Below are 16,799 nucleotides of genomic sequence, written 5' to 3'. Positions count from 1 at the left end.
TCTGCAGTTGTGTAAAAATGGGTTTAATGCTTAGTATCCCACTGTCAGCCAATATGCTTTTCTCTAATGCTGCAAATACAAAAAACAGCTCAGAGGAGGTAGCCTCTCACTTTAGCAGATGGAAACATTTTTTGGTATTTCCAATTCACCTAGGGAGGATTTAAATTTGCTCTAATGTGGCGCTAACTGAAAGGGAAAGAAACTTCGCATTTAAGTAGATATTGTAATGTGTGCATGACTTTCTCTGAATCTTTTCAATCAGTGTTGAATGACGTTTATGACGTTTCACTATCGAGTGTCATACAAGTATTAACACCGTAATATAGTTAGAGGAGTTATATGTACCATTAGCAGTAAGAGAAAAAGAAAAGAAACTTCTGTTGAGCTGTTTAACGACAAATTGAGATTTGAAAATTTTTCTAAAATTCACACAGTTTTTCAAAGAAGGTACAAAGTAGGATGAGCCAAACCATAATGGATTACTTGCCACAGCTCTTCTGTAGATTTGGCCACTCTCATTTGGTTCTGTGTCTTCATGTAAGTGCACAATGACTCAGATCAGGGCTCTGTGGGGGCTATACCATCTGTTAATAGAGTGTTTTTCTTATTCTTGCTGCTGAAGAAAGTTCTTAATTAATCTGCTTGCAGGTCTGGGGCTGCAGTTTCACATGCTGCAGATTGAGTTTAGGTCAGATGCCTCCTAATGATATTATGCTGTGGAGAAGAATCCCATAAATCCAGATACTTCCAAAAAATGCACTTAAATATTTTTTTAACCCACTTACAGTTAATCCCAGAAAAAAGTGCAACTGATGCTATGACATGGTTTCAGAGGTGTTATGGTAAATTATAGGGTTTTTATCTGGTGAGCACTGTATGCAGCCTAACACAGCTGTCAGACTCGATGATTGATTTCACATCCTCAGCTTTCACAGACCTGAGAAGATATTGGAAAAATAAAGATTTCGTCCTTTTTTAAGTCTAAATTCAAGAGTTTAAAGACATAACTGCTTATACATCAGAATATAAATATACATATTGAATATTTGATTTTATATATAATTTTATATATAGTAACACATACTACATATAATAGTAGTATGTGTTTCTTTAGCACCGATGTGTAAAAATACTACTACAATTTCATTGTAGTATTGTACAAAGTATGAAACTTTGTATAAAAGAATGAGAATAAAGAGTGAAACTTTAAACTTTGAGTGAAATGTGCAATAAAAGTCAGGGAGAACAGGAGAAGGATGTTTGGAAGCTTTAATTTAATTTAAAACCCTGTGAGTTCTACTACCCCTCTGTTAGACAGCTGTGACGAAGGATGCTGATTGTGCACCTGCATGGTCTCTCCCAGTATTCAAAGGGAAACCCCATCACTATTCTCCCCTCTGGCTTATTGAACTGTTCCTCTCCTCCACCCACATATTGAGTAATGTGCTGTCCCTCACTCTTTTTATGTCTACAGGAATATAATCAATAGCCTGGGGTGTCCTGCATCAGCACAGTTAAATGGGAGCATTGGACAGAAATCTAGAGCCATAAAGAAAGAATGAATATGTTATCTGTTTGCTAATGATTCGATTAAAGGACAGGTTTTCAGTAGCATAGATGTAGCTGTGTAGCATAAAAGGCAGAACTAGTTTGTTGCTGCTGAGCTGCTGATTCTGATGTGAGAAACCACTTGACTCAGTTGGATGAGTGTGTGAGTGTAATTTCTAAATATATAACTAGAATTCAGTATAAAAAGAAGTTTTTTTTTATAAACGTGTCTATAAACCCACTTGTTCCTGTCTCACAGTCCCTTTGTGCTGAATTAAAGCTGATCACCTGCTAGTGGAAAATGGTCAATTTACCAGCAGTTAGAAGTGTAACTTTGTTGCAAGTGTTGACGTCATTGTATCGGACATACCGGTGTAAAGATGTCCCAAATAACCCATAAACTGTTAAATCCCAGATAAACTAGGCCTATATCTTACACTTGGGGACCTGCGGTGTGTCAAAGATGCTGTTGCCCCAGCTGTAATTTAAGAACATCCTCTATAAACAGTCACTGTCCACAAACCAAACAAACCACACAGTGACGCACCGCCGCGGCCACAGCAATATTTTTCCCAGCTTTGTTCACAGATGTTCTATTACACCTGGTTCCCTGATTGTGGCTAATCTCTTAGTTTAGGAGATCATGAAAGGATTAGAGGGAGCAAATATCACTCACCATTTTGCATCTGTTTGCTTGTTTACTTCCTGTCTGCCGCGGGCACCATGCCTGCTTTTCTGGGGAATCCTTGGCTATCCTCTGTCTGCATGTGCACCATTAGAGGGCCCTAGAGAATATACAAAGGTGTCTGCTTTCACTATCTGTGCTTGTGGCTGTAAATCTCTGGTGCAATACATACTTCTGTTGGTGCTATTAATGCTCACTAGTTGGTTTGTTTGTTTGTCTGTCTACTATTTTCGTTCCGTTTGTCTTAACTTCTCCTTTTAACCTGCATATCCTGATACTTCAGCTGCCAAGTCCTAACATGGTTTGGCTGTAGCCTTACAAGCAGCATTTGCATGAGGCATTAAATGTGTTTTATGTTTTTATGTGGCTCAGGTATAAGTTCAGTGGGTCAGATGAGTAATAATCATGACATCCTGACTTCCACTCAGTGAATCCTAGCTGTCTTGGTCCCATCAGATATGGTCACAACAGATGAACAAATAATCAGAAGTTGTGGTTGGTGTACAATTAACTGTCAGGTGCACATCTTCCAAATCCTTAAAGCTGCCTCTATTAATAACTGTGTGAGCTAAGCCTGTGGGTTTGTGTGTCAGCTTTTCACGTGGTCAAATTGGAAGTGATTCACACTGTGTGACTTCTGGAAGGACACTGCCCTGTAGCTGCTGATACATTTGACTTAGGAGTATTATAAATGTTGGGGAAAGTTGGTTTCTTATCTTCACTGTGTCACAAATGACTTTTCCACAGTGTGGCGGGGCTTTGGTGTTTATTCTGTTCCAAAGTCCCAAATATTAGCTAATAATCATCATTAACCACTTTCAAGAACATGTTCACAAAATACTAACGCACAAAAAATAACACAAATTGAAAAACTGATAAAGAAAACAAAAAAAGTATTCTTTCTATACAAACTTTAGTCCTTGCAGTCCTCTAGAAAATCCTGTTTTTTTTTAGATCATGACTGCAGAGGTAGAAGCTGTGTTTGTCTACCATGTGGGGCAGCGGCTGTTGAAATAGATTAGAAGCCAATGAGCAGGACTGCTGTATAATTGTAGGACATACAGTGTGTATGGTTGCCACCTGATCACTCAACAGTAAACCACTTGGTAACTTTAGTCTTTCAGACTCTTATTAGGCCAGCCCTATCTGCTTAATGAGGTTTGAGTATTTGTGCACTGGCCTCAAAACATGATCGCTTTAGACAGTTTAACCCTGACTTAGAGCTGTTTAGACCTTGTAGCCTTATTGTCGTTCTGTAATGCTGGCTTTAGAACAGGTATACTGAGTCGATAAAGATGCATGTCATTGTAGTGCGTGCAGGTACTGGTCTGAATCTCAGCTTGGTGCTGTGTAGGTAGATATTGTTGTTGCACAAGGGAGACAAAAAAAAATCTTCCAAATCCAATTTTGTTTCCTGATACTTCTGAGGTTTAAAAGTCAGGTTAAAAAAAACTGTGCGAGCCCTGTGCAGTTTTAGTAACTCTTGACTTGCATTGAGTGCTGTTGCTCATGTCTGCAGTGAAAGAGAGAGGACACATTGCTCCACTTTTCTGAAGTGCAGAGCAGGCAAAGCAAGGAAAGGACAGAGAAGACATTTCTAGGCTGAGGAGATGATAGATGATAGCTCAGCCAAAGGAAGAGGGGTCACTTTTCAGCCAAAGAAATACTCGAGGCCTCTGGGCATAAGAGATGAGTAGATGTTATGAGGTCACAGCTCTGCATCGTTTTCCATTTTCCTGTTATATGCTAAGCTATAAACATAGATCTGCAAAATCCTTTCCTGCCTTTGACCTCGCTTCAAAGGCCCTGCTATTTTTCTAACAGTAAGTCATGACACATTACAGCTGCAGAATCACCAGGGTGAGACAGCGAGCACTTCAAGAAATGAGAAGACGAGAGGGGAGAAAAGTCAGGGATCCGTCCAGAGCTGTAGAGGGGATAGTATTCAGGTTAAATGATGGAGCCACTTACATAATGACTGAGTAGAAGAAACAGCTGAGAATTTTGAGTGTCATGTGTGAGGTTCACATGCGAGGGGGTGTTTATTGCTGTATTTACAACAGTCTCTGCAGCGTCCAGGCATTGACGAGGAGCAAACAAATTACTCACTGTTAGCATTCTGCCCATGGAATAGAGGCACATCTAAATATTGTGCCATACCTCACTAAAAGGAGCTGTTTAAATTCTGCTGAAAGCTCATATCCAATTAATCCTTTACACATTCACAATTCAAATTTCTCAATGTGTACATAAGATCTACCTATTTTAGTCATGTTATTGTTGTGGTGATGGATTTAAACTAAGATTGATTTGAAAAGTTGTTATTTATTCATGCAATAGTTTCATAGCTTCAAAGTGCACTAAATTATTGCAGGTTTAGCATTCGCTGTGATAGATTATCTACTTAAAGCAACAGATTAATTAGTGGTAAAGTCATAAAACATACTAAATCAGAGGGTTTTTCTTTAAGTGTACTAGTCATTTTTACTTCAGTCACTGTGTACTCTACAGCAAGTGTCTATTTGAAATGTGCTGTAGACAAGTTTTCCTTTTTTGCACTTCTTGCAGAGAATTTCAGTTCAGTCAATAAAAGGTCAGCATTGTACAACAGAATGCCTGCAATATCAAGTGAAAACATTGTTTTTAATAAAAAAAGAAATACCTAAAAAAACAACCTGGCAAGCACAACTGCAACAAACATGTAAGAGAAAACTGTAGTTGAATAAGTCATGTAAAATGATGCATCCTAAAATTAAAAGAACAGTGAATAAGAAATATCGATAACAGTTTGTTTGTTTGTTTACTGAGTGCAGGATGACCAGGTAGTTCTGCAGTGCACTGCCTCCGTCCTGAAGGAACAGATTAAACTGTGTCTCTCCTGCGAGGGCTTCGGGAACCGTCTCTGCTTCCTTGAAACCACATCCAACGCTCAGGTGAGATTCTGTTACCCATTCCTCCCTTTCCCTTGTGCATCCACTTGCTTGTTTGTTTTTTGAACAACTTTAATTTACCTCTCTATTGTTTATGCATTTGCAGAATGTGCCCCCAGACCTGGCCATATGTTCCTTCATTCTGGAGCAGTCTCTCTCAGTCCGTGCTCTGCAGGAGATGCTGGCCAACACCGTGGAGATGACCGAGGTGGGGGTCATAACTAAAATAATAAAATAATGAAACTAGTAGAGGATATATAGAAATATATTGAGAGGGTGATTCATAAATGTAAGAGATTCATGGAGTGCTAAAAGGAATGCGACTGATGAAAGGCACACTAAAGAAATATACTTAGTTATGAAGATTTAAGGTCTCTCTGAATGCAAAAATGTGTATATTCTGGATGCAATTTTACTGCCTCTGTCACTGTCCATCTTACTGTCACCAGACAAAAGTTGTCACATTCAGCTGGAATTGCTAACGTCATTGTGTTTGCAATTTGTTGTGTGCAGTTGTTGAGCATAACTTTTCTGTGTCGTCTCCCACTACTGCCAAACCTATATGGCAAGAAAAACGACAACACTTTTGAAAGTCTGCATATGAAATTGACTCTATTTCCACCATGTCAACAAGAAGTACCCAGCCAAGTTTAACAACAAAATAGATGCAGCAACCCTCTAACAATTTCCAGTCTGTTTTACTTGATGCACAACAGCTAACATTAATACGGATAAATAATTTTTACCTCATACCTTATTGCAAAGTTGGCTGTTTCTAACAGTATATGAATTAAGAAACCGTTGACTACATCGTTCTGTATGTACTTAAAAACATCCTGGTTCAGAACACTTTGTTTCCAGTCTGAGACTGAGAGATCCTCGACATGTCTCTGTTTTAGACAGAGAGAAATAAATTTGCAGTTTATGTGGGTCAGACTGTTTAGTAGCGCGTGCCAGTCCTGTCTTAATATGTAGGTGGTATTTTTCTGCTCCATCACAGATGGAGCTTTCAAAATGAATTTAAAAAGTTCACAGTTGGAGATATTATGAACCAAATTCCTTCAGCCTACATAACCACCATCAATGGACTTATTTTTGGTGTTTATTTTATTATGATTTTGTTACTTGCCATCTGATACCCGCTCCCCTTCCCTTCTTGCTCTTTGCAAAGCAGGCAGTCGATTTGGACAAATGGGTATGTCTGTTAACGTGTGTTATTTCCTGTAATGTGTGTCCCAACCAACCTGGCAACTGTCCTTGTTCCTGTCATGTTGGCAAGTGGGTGTCCTAGTGAATGAAATACGTAGTGCTGTATCATTTACACATCTCGGTTTGTATCAGTTAAGCTCTCACCATAAGTAGGTGATTGTCATGAACACCTGTGTATAGCTTTTAGCAGCTGGTGGAGTTCAAGTCCACTGTCTCTGTGCTGAGCTATTAAAAACAGCACTGTTAAGCATAAAAAAGTAAAGTTTTAGGAAAAGATTAGATTTTTTTTCCACAGTTTTGAAGCAAGAATAGAGCACAGCATTTTTTCTAATAATTAAACTTCAATCTATCCCACAATATGAGACATAGCTACAAGGCATCACTCATTTGCATTTTGTGCAAAACGCAGCCCATTCATCATAATTATTATTTTACCTTGCTTGATGTTGCTCATTTGTTTTAGATCATTGTTCTTTGTGAGTCTTAAAAATTGACCTGTTATGCTTTTCTTTTTCCCCCCCTCATACTTCAGTTGTGGATGCTCATACTAAACATGGCCAAACATTCAAATAATAAGGTCGTATGTAAAGACAGTCCCCGGAAACAGAACACTCAGGATTCTCAGGATCTGGTCTGTCAGAGTTTTTTCTACACTTAGATGTGTATGATGCAAGAGGAGACATCCTTAACATGGTCATGTCAAACAGACACTTCTCGCAAAGAGCACATAAGCCCCATCCACATGCTGTTAAAACCACCCAGACAATCTGAAGAAAGCTGCCTTAAAGGGAGCGCGGCTTTAAAGGTGGAGGAGCTACAACAGTGGGTGAAAAGGGGCTGAACCAAAGCCCTGTGTGAGCCCACTCTAGCAGTCAAACAATAAAAATGAAGAGCTGGAAATGAGCATAACAGGTCCATTTTTATAACACATCCCAGTTCTCCTTTTATTCACAACATGTTATCATATTGATAAAAAAGATTAATTCACTATAAATGTACACACTTGGGTTTACTATCAAGGCATTCTGATCCTTGAAGGTTTTTGTAAGAGAAACTTTTGGTTGTTTTTGGTATTTTTTTCATTTTCAGATGATTACCAGTTAAGTATGCTTTTCACAATTTAACTACAATGGGCCATTTTGATTAGTATACAATCAAAATATCAGTTAGCACATCAAAAAAAACAAAAAAACAGTGTTGAATCTTTGATAAGACAGGTGAATGAAAGCTGATACAGCTGAGGCAATGATCTTAAGCTAGCTTTAAGAGAAACTATTTCAAGCCTTTTATTAGCTGCATTATGACTAGTCTAGACAGTTCCTGCTTCACAGGAGTTGAAAGATGTGGAAGAGCCAGGCTTCCCTACTGATGAACAAGAGGATGAGAATAGAATGGCATGCAGCCCAGCAGAGGTTCCCACCAACATATGTCAGGGATGGATGGAGAAATTGGACACCCCAGAGCTGCGGACAGGCCTAGCTCCTTCTTAACACACGCACTTGGGGATAAGGCCCACAACACAATCGCCAACACAACACCTGTCCTAACTCATCTCAGTGGATTATGGGTGCTAAACCCTTAATAAAGGTTTAGTCTTATCTTCCTGTCAGCACCCCTAAATGTTAAATGTTGCGCTTGTGTTTGAGACTATAACCTATGGTGACTGACATTAGGGTTTAAATAAATAAATTGGGCAGGTCACTATTGGTTAATATAAACTTGTGACTAAACTAGACATATTGTTTACATAAATTGAACACATCTGAAAGACAAGATACATATTATTGATCCTAATAGGATGTGTACTTTGACTGAAAAGTCTATGCACCATATACAGGATCAATGAATTCAACAAAAGTTGCTACATATAATGGACAATATAAAGGACAGGCTTAACTGAATAGAGCTTAAAGATCTTTAGTACATTCATTTTCAGTTATTGAAAGTTTCAACCAGCCTCTAATCTTTTCTTCTGACCTTTGAACCTTTAAAAATGTGTCGTTGTTTCCCCCCATCAGGTCAATGTGTTTGTTAAAGTATACAGTCACTTGTGTTGATTTGGCCTGTTAAGTATTTTTTTTTCTCACCTCAGTCGTCCCAGGGTGGAGGTCACCGCACTTTACTGTATGGTCATGCCATCCTTTTGAGACACCACCACTCAGGCATGGTAAGGCTAGAAATGAGCAAGAAATAAATGTAAACCTGTATAAGATGTCCTCAAATGCTCTAATTGGAGTCATGTCCTCTATAAAAATCTCTCCAGTACCTGAGCTGTTTGACTACATCTCGGTCCCTCACGGACAAGCTGGCCTTCGATGTAGGCTTACAAGAGGATTCCACCGGTAAGGGAAATGCAGCAGAATACATTTTAGGCCTGGTATTATCTCATTATTCTCTGGTGCTATTGTTATTGCCAACATGAAAGCTACTGACAAAAATAGTCAGCAGTTTATATCCACTTTGTTGTTGGGCTACAGGATATAAGCAGTGATTGTGCAGTATCAGCATGTTGTTACCAAACACAAGTTATCTGTTATATTTTTGGAAATAGCTGTTTTTTTCTTACTCTTGTTGAAGGTGAGGCATGTTGGTGGACTATTCATCCAGCTTCTAAACAAAGGTCAGAAGGTGAAAAGGTCAGGGTGGGTGATGACCTCATCCTTGTCAGTGTGTCCTCTGAGAGATACCTGGTACGACTGCTCCTTGTTTTGCACAATGATGGAAACATATACACAGTATGTCTTTTTTAATCGTCTTCTTCTCTTCTGTCCCCAGCATCTGTCCTACGCCAGTGGAGATCTCATGGTGGACGCTTCCTTCATGCAGACTCTTTGGAACATGAATCCAATTAGTTCAGGCTGTGAACTAGCTGAGGGTACAAACCTGCTTTAAAAAACTCTGTCTCTTCCCTGTCCCCGTAAAAATAAACATAACACAGAATGGATGTTTGTTCCTTTACACAGGTTATTTAACAGGAGGTCATGTTCTCAGGCTTTTCCATGGCCACATGGACGAATGTCTGGCCATCGCTACACCAGAGGAAGGAGAAGAAAAGCGCAGGTGAGAATATAGGAACGCTAAGTTGCTCTTAGTAGAACAACTTCTTGTTAGTGTGATACCATGTACATACTGTATGTGTGCGCCCACTCTGCCACAGGATGGCTCATTATGAAGGCGGTACTGTGTGCAGTCAGGCTCGATCCCTGTGGAGGCTGGAACCCCTCAGAATCAGGTGATTATCTCCTCAAGGGAGTCATGTGACACACATTAGTTGGTTGAATTGCTGGGTAAGGTAAGAATAAGGAAGAGCAACAAAAATCTAAATATAGTAGTGAATGAAACAGTTTAGTTGGCTTCTTTATAGTTTTTTTCTTTAACTTTGTGCAGTTGGAGTGGTAGCCACATGAAGTGGGGACAGTCTTTTCGTATTCGCCACATCACGACGGGCCGGTACCTGTGTCTTGATGAGGAAAAGGGCCTCTTGGTGGTCGATCCCGAGAAGGCGAACACCAAACTGTCTGCTTTCTGCTTCCGTGCTTCAAAGGTCAACATTTTAATTTGAATTTCTCAGTGCACTTGGATAGTCATAGTTAATATACGTGATTTCTTCTCTCATTGACTTCAGTTTTTTTCTCACGTACTGTCCTTTTCTCCCCCCGAGCAGGAGAAGGTGGAGGTGGCTCAGAAGCGTGATGTTGAGGGGATGGGCATTCCAGAGATTAAGTATGGAGAGTCCATGTGCTTTGTCCAGCATGTGTCTACAGCCCTGTGGCTCACATATGCTGCCCTGGATGCTAAAGCTGCTCGTTTGGGAATGATGAAAAGGAAGGTAATGATCTATCCTGGGAATAAAAGTGAGATACAAACCCAATTCTGAAAAAGTTGTCACACTGTGTAAAAGATAAATAAAAGCATGATAATTAGCAAATATAAAAATATTTCATTCACAGTAGAACACAGAAAACATGTCAAATGTCTAGTTATTTTAAGAACAATATGAGCTCATTTTGAATTTGATGATAACAGCACACCTCAAAAGATTTGGCAGATGGAAAACAAAAGGTTGGAAAAGTAATTACTTTGAAAAAGAAACAGCTAAATTAACATTTTGCAACTGATGTTAACTGACAACAGGTCAAAGAGCATCTTAGAGAGATACAGAATGACCAATCTGCAAAAAAACGTTCCTAAACTTAAAATTGTGAATATATTGAATGTTTCATCATCCTCAGCACAGAATAGAATGTAAAGAATAGAATAGCCATTTATTGTCATTGTAAATGTGCAATGAAATTGTGAGTGCTCCACACCAACTGTTGTGAGCCTAGAGGTGTGGGACCTGATTGACCTGAGGCGTCTAGAGGGTAGTGATGTCAAACATGTGGAGTGCGGGGTGCAAGGGGTCACCTGTGATGGCCCTGGTTTTCCTGAGACAGGAGGATCTAGCAATGGCCTCCAGGGGTGGGAGAGGGCAGCCAATGATTTTTTGGGCAGTGCTAATTACCCCCTGGGCTGCCTTCCTGTTCTCAGTTGTGGTCGTTGCATACCAAACACCCAGTACATAATATCATCAAAAGATCCCAAGAATTTGGAGAAATCTGTGCACACTGGATAAAACCAAAAATCAGTATTGGATGACTGTTTTGTTTGGGCCCTTGGGCAGCACAGCATTAAAACAGACATGATTCTGCCATAGAAATCAGTGCATAGGCTCAGCTCAGGAACATTTCCAGAAATCAGGTTAAAGATCTATTATACGAAGAAGAAGCCACATGTGAACATGATCCAAAAACACTTCCATCTTCTCTGGGCCATTTAAAATGGACTGGGGTAAAGTGGTAGACTATTCTGTGGACGAATCAAAAGTGAAAATTCTTGTAAAACCTGGATTCCACATCTGGATTAATTTGGCTTGTGGAAGATCTTTCTTGTTATCACCACACAGTTAGAAAGGCTGGATCTTTGATGATATGGAGCTACTTTACTGCATATTCACAGCTTGTAATCTGGAAAAGCACCATCAATGCGGAAGAGTCCGGGTGCTGGCTTGCCAGCAGTCCAGACATTTGTCAGATTTTAGTATTGTTTACCTGCATCTGTGTGCTTTAATGTTTAATGTGAAAATAAGTAAATATTGATAATGGCAAACCTTTTTAAGGTTCTTAAATCTTTTTTCCTACATAAGTACCACCAATGGAAAATAATGTTTCCAGGTTATTCTGCACCAAGAGGGCCATATGGACGATGCCTTGACTGTGTCCCGCTCTCAGACTGAAGAGTCACAGGCTGCTCGAATGATTTACAGCACCACAGGCCTCTTCAGGCAGTTCATCAAGTAAGTTTATATGTTTTCAAAATGTGGATGAGTGGAAACTCTTTTTTGCAGCAGGATGCAGTCATATAAACCTGTTACTAAATTTTATTTGTTCTTTCAGTGGATTGGACTCCCTCAGTGGGAAGAACAAGTCACCAGGGACAGGATCACTTCCTCTGGAGTCGGTCATCCTCTCTCTTCAGGATCTCATCTTCTACTTTCGCCCACCTGAGGAGGAACTGGAACACGAAGAGAAACAGACCAAGCTCCGCTCTCTCCGCAACCGGCAGAACCTCTTCCAGGAGGAGGTAATCAGCATGCTGCCATCCAAACCTCTTGCTCTATGAGTGCAAGAAATAATTTCAGTGTTATATTCAGAATAAAGGGGAATATTATTTTTTATTCAAAATAAGTTTAAATGGATGTGAACGTGACCTAAACTCTCAGGTTATTATTATGAATCCTGATGTTTTTGTTTTTGTTTTCAACCCCAGGGAATGATAACCATTGTGCTGGAGTGCATTGACCGCCTGAACGTATACAACACTGCTGCCCACTTTTCTGAATTTGCGGGAGAGGAGGCTGCTGAGTCCTGGAAGGAGATTGTCAACCTCCTTTATGAGCTGCTGGGTACGACCTCTGAAAACACAAACCGCAAATTACATGTGGTCTCTGCTGAATAAAGAAAAAATGATTTGTCTCTGTGTCTCCACTGCACAGCTTCTCTGATCAGGGGTAACCGATCAAATTGTGCATTGTTCTGTGACAATCTCGACTGGTTGGTCAGCAAGCTGGACCGTCTGGAGGCCTCCTCAGGTTTGAAATGCACCTTACTCATTCAGTCATACATCCACCACCCACAAATTACAAGTGTTTCGACTAATTGGCTTGGCAGGATCTACTGTTTATAATTGGCACAGCTTAATGCATTAAGCCCTAGGGTGTTGTTTGTTATTTCCACTTAGAAAATCCTCAGATTAATAACACCTTCGATACAGTACAATATAACTGAAATACACAAGTCTCCTTACATTCAGTACATCCAGTCTAGATCAGGAGTTGGTTAAAAATTCACAACAACAGTTGCATCAAGTTGCTTTATTTATCTCTGCCAGCCAGCAGCTGGCCTGAAGACTGTACAGTGGGGCAAAAAAGTATTTAGTCAGCCACCGATTGTGCAAGGTCCCCCACCTAAAATGATGACAGAGGTCAGTAATTTGCACCAGAGGTACACTTCAACTGTGAGAGACAGAATGTGAAAAAAAAATCCATGAATCCACATGGTAGGATTTGTAAAGAATTTATTCGTAAATCAGGGTGGAAAATAAGTATTTGGTCAATAACAAAAATACAACTCAATACTTTGTAACATAACCTTTGTTGGCAATAACAGAGGTCAAACGTTTACTATAGGTCTTTACCAGGTTTGCACACACAGTAGCTGGTATTTTGGCCCATTCCTCCATGCAGATCTTCTCGAGAGCAGTGATGTTTTGGGGCTGTCGCCGAGCAACACGGACTTTCCACAGATTTTCTATGGGGTTGAGGTCTGGAGACTGGCTAGGCCACTCCAGGACTTTCAAATGCTTCTTACGGAGCCACTCCTTTGTTGCCCGGGCGGTGTGTTTTGGATCATTGTCATGTTGGAAGACCCAGCCTCGTTTCATCTTCAAAGTTCTCACTGATGGAAGGAGGTTTTGGCTCAAAATCTCACGATACATGGCCCCATTCATTCTGTCCTTAACACGGATCAGTCGTCCTGTCCCCTTGGCAGAAAAACAGCCCCATAGCATGATGTTTCCACCCCCATGCTTCACAGTAGGTATGGTGTTCTTGGGATGCAACTCAGTATTCTTCTTCCTCCAAACACGACGAGTTGAGTTTATACCAAAAAGTTCTACTTTGGTTTCATCTGACCACATGACATTTTCCCAATCCTCTGCTGTATCATCCATGTGCTCTCTGGCAAACTTCAGACGGGCCTGGACATGCACTGGCTTCAGCAGCGGAACACGTCTGGCACTGCGGGATTTGATTCCCTGCCGTTGTAGTGTGTTACTGATGGTGACCTTTGTTACTTTGGTCCCAGCTCTCTGCAGGTCATTCACCAGGTCCCCCCGTGTGGTTCTGGGATCTTTGCTCACCGTTCTCATGATCATTTTGACCCCACGGGATGAGATCTTGCGTGGAGCCCCAGATCGAGGGAGATTATCAGTGGTCTTGGATGTCTTCCATTTTCTGATGATTGCTCCCACAGTTGATTTTTTCACACCAAGCTGCTTGCCTATTGTAGATTCACTCTTCCCAGTCTGGTGCAGGTCTACAATACTTTTCCTGGTGTCCTTCCAAAGCTCTTTGGTCTTGGCCATGGCGGAGTTTGGAGTCTGACTGTTTGAGGCTGTGGACATGTGTCTTTTATACAGATGATGAGTTCAAACAGGTGCCATTCATACAGGTAACGAGTGGGGGACAGAAAAGCTTCTTACAGAAGACGTTACAGGTCTGTGAGAGCCAGAGATCTTCCTTGTTTGAGGTGACCAAATACTTATTTTCCACCCTAACTTACGAATAAATTCTTTACAAATCCTACCATGTGAATTCATGGATTTTTTTTTCACATTCTGTCTCTCACAGTTGAAGTGTACCTCTGGTGCAAATTACTGACCTCTGTCATCATTTTAGGTGGGGGAACTTGCACAATCGGTGGCTGACTAAATACTTTTTTGCCCCACTGTATATTATTTAAATATTACCAGTATGTGAACCCTTTTCCTTGTTTTTAGGTATTCTTGAGGTGCTGTACTGTGTCTTAATTGAAAGCCCCGAGGTTCTGAACATCATCCAGGAGAACCACATCAAATCCATCATCTCTCTCTTGGACAAACATGGAAGGAACCATAAGGTAGGCTATATTTCACTGCCAGGAACTGAAAGGGAAAATAAATTAGCTCCAAATGATATGCACTCATATTTGAATATTTTCCCATTAACACGTTAAATCTGTTTTGCTGTTGTTTCTTGTCAGGATTTGCAGATGTAATCAAAATATGCAAGATTTAGATGCATGTCTGTAGACACACAGACACGACATCCTTTCTCAGTGTGCACTTTTTGAAATTAGTGTGTGCATGAAGGACTGCCTGTTTGCTTGATTTTACATCAGTGCTAAAGTGCTTTGGAGACACTAGTTTATCTCCTCTTACCAGTATCTCCTGTGGAGGAGGTATTGGTGGGCTATCACATCATCACATCAGTTAGTAGATCTATAAACTGGTAAAGAAAAAAAAGTAGAAGAGAAAGCAAAGACAAAATCCAGGCAAATATATTTTTGCCTGTTGGTGGTAGCTAGCTGGTGTCTGTCTCTCTCCTGTCATGGGCAGCAGTTCTTCTGTTTATCTCATAATGTAAAGACAGTCCTAAATGTCTGAATGAATCTGACTCATAAAAATCCTTTTTGTTCGTGCTGTTCTGTTTTTAGTAATCTTTTAACCAGCGGATAATCCAGTGATAATTAAGTTAATAAAAGTGTTTATGCTTCTACCTTTAGGTGCTGGATGTCTTGCGCTCTCTTTGTGTGTGTAACGGTGTAGCTGTGAGGTCCAACCAGAACCTCATCACTGAAAATCTACTTCCAGGTCGTGACCTCTTGCTACAGACCAGCATTGTAAACTATGTCACCAGGTACTTGAACTACTGTTGTTTTCAAAATCTGAATCAGGGAAACTTCATTAATCCCAGAGGGAAACTGAGTTATCATAGCAGCATAAATACAACAGACAACAAAGGAATAGCATAAAAAGAAGTGTAGAAATAGAGATACAATTAGATAAATATAAATATAAAAGGACACAAGTATTAACACTAATGTTTCTGGGATATTGCAGAAATTAAAGGTGCACAAGTGTCCAAATATACATTGTTTTGCAATATTTCCACGTTGTTAGTTTTTAGTTATTTCCCCTTGTTGTCTATAAAAGTTAATGCTAATGTACTTTCTCCTCTGTACTCAGTGTAAGGCCCAACATCTTCTTGGGTACATGTGAGGGGTCAACACAGTATAAGAAGTGGTACTATGAGGTGATGGTAGACCATGTGGAAGCCTTTGTGACAGCACAGGCGAGTCACCTGCGGGTAGGCTGGGCTTTGACTGAAGGTTATAGCCCCTATCCTGGAGGAGGAGAAGGCTGGGGTGGTAATGGTGTGGGAGATGACCTCTACTCATATGGCTTTGATGGACTGCATCTGTGGTCAGGTAAGATTTCCTTAAATTCTTTAAAAGAAGATTTATAATCTCTTGTAACCAATACAACCTCTTTACTACCTGCTCTACTGTTCAGGTACTGTGGCCCGCCAGGTGGCTTCGCCCAGTGCACATACACTGGCTGCCGATGATGTTGTAAGCTGCTGTCTGGATCTCAGTGTGCCCAGTATCTCCTTCCGTATTAATGGCCACCCAGTTCAGGGAATGTTTGAAAACTTTAATGTTGATGGCCTCTTCTTTCCTGTTATTAGCTTTTCTGCTGGGGTCAAGTAAGTTTAACATACAAATAAAGCGTAATCCTCTGTTTCACTATTTACTTGTATTTTGTTGATTAATGTAACTGATAAACAGTAAATTCATGTGATACATGTTGATGCAATGCAATTATGCAAGCAGAAGCTAATTTAATGGTTTTTCATGAGTTTGTCACCTTTTAAATTGTAATTTAATTTCAATTATTGGACTATTGGTGTAATAATATACAATGGGGAAGTAACAAAAGAATTATTATTGCATTATATTTCAGAATTTCTCCAGTTTTATATTTTTAATAATTATTATTTTTCTTTTATTTCTTTAGATTATTGTCTAATCTCCCAAATAATAGCTTTAAAATCTTCAGAGTCCTGTCACTTAAAAGCTCTTACAGGATTTGTCTGTAATAAATCTTTAGAGTGCTGAGATGGGGCTTATGCATCATTGACTGATGAGTACAAGAAGGGAAACAGGCTCAGGAACTGGCACAGAAATAAAATCATTTTTTTCTGTATTATGAGTTTTCTAAAGATCAATGAACCATTGTCATAAAGGAGTTTAGTAGTATATAAACCTCTGTCGTATAGATAAAGACTT

The 16,799-nt window shown here is 40.0% G+C and overlaps 1 protein-coding gene across 8 annotated transcripts in view; it reads left to right on the top strand.

Annotated features, from left to right (window-relative positions):
• ryr1b (ryanodine receptor 1b (skeletal)) overlaps window positions 1–16,799 on the top strand; it is a 67,287-nt gene that overhangs the window by 9,648 nt on the left and 40,840 nt on the right. For all 8 annotated transcript variants that reach the window (XM_082503918.1, XM_082503917.1, XM_082503916.1 and 5 more), the window contains exons 3-20: window positions 5,047–5,166; window positions 5,270–5,371; window positions 8,465–8,539; window positions 8,636–8,714; window positions 8,950–9,062; window positions 9,148–9,247; window positions 9,336–9,432; window positions 9,530–9,604; window positions 9,760–9,916; window positions 10,037–10,201; window positions 11,586–11,707; window positions 11,808–11,994; window positions 12,181–12,316; window positions 12,407–12,502; window positions 14,470–14,588; window positions 15,234–15,367; window positions 15,697–15,938; window positions 16,024–16,216. In XM_082503918.1, the coding sequence (XP_082360044.1) occupies window positions 5,047–5,166; window positions 5,270–5,371; window positions 8,465–8,539; window positions 8,636–8,714; window positions 8,950–9,062; window positions 9,148–9,247; window positions 9,336–9,432; window positions 9,530–9,604; window positions 9,760–9,916; window positions 10,037–10,201; window positions 11,586–11,707; window positions 11,808–11,994; window positions 12,181–12,316; window positions 12,407–12,502; window positions 14,470–14,588; window positions 15,234–15,367; window positions 15,697–15,938; window positions 16,024–16,216 (2,312 nt within the window). The remainder of the gene's footprint in view (window positions 1–5,046; window positions 5,167–5,269; window positions 5,372–8,464; window positions 8,540–8,635; window positions 8,715–8,949; window positions 9,063–9,147; window positions 9,248–9,335; window positions 9,433–9,529; window positions 9,605–9,759; window positions 9,917–10,036; window positions 10,202–11,585; window positions 11,708–11,807; window positions 11,995–12,180; window positions 12,317–12,406; window positions 12,503–14,469; window positions 14,589–15,233; window positions 15,368–15,696; window positions 15,939–16,023; window positions 16,217–16,799) is intronic.

The sequence above is a fragment of the Aulonocara stuartgranti genome (genome assembly GCF_965226115.1).
Source record: "Aulonocara stuartgranti genome assembly, chromosome: 14".
NCBI lineage: Eukaryota > Metazoa > Chordata > Actinopteri > Cichliformes > Cichlidae > Aulonocara > Aulonocara stuartgranti.
The sequence above is the reverse complement of the archived record's forward strand: the minus strand, read 5'-3'. Positions and strand labels throughout refer to the sequence as shown.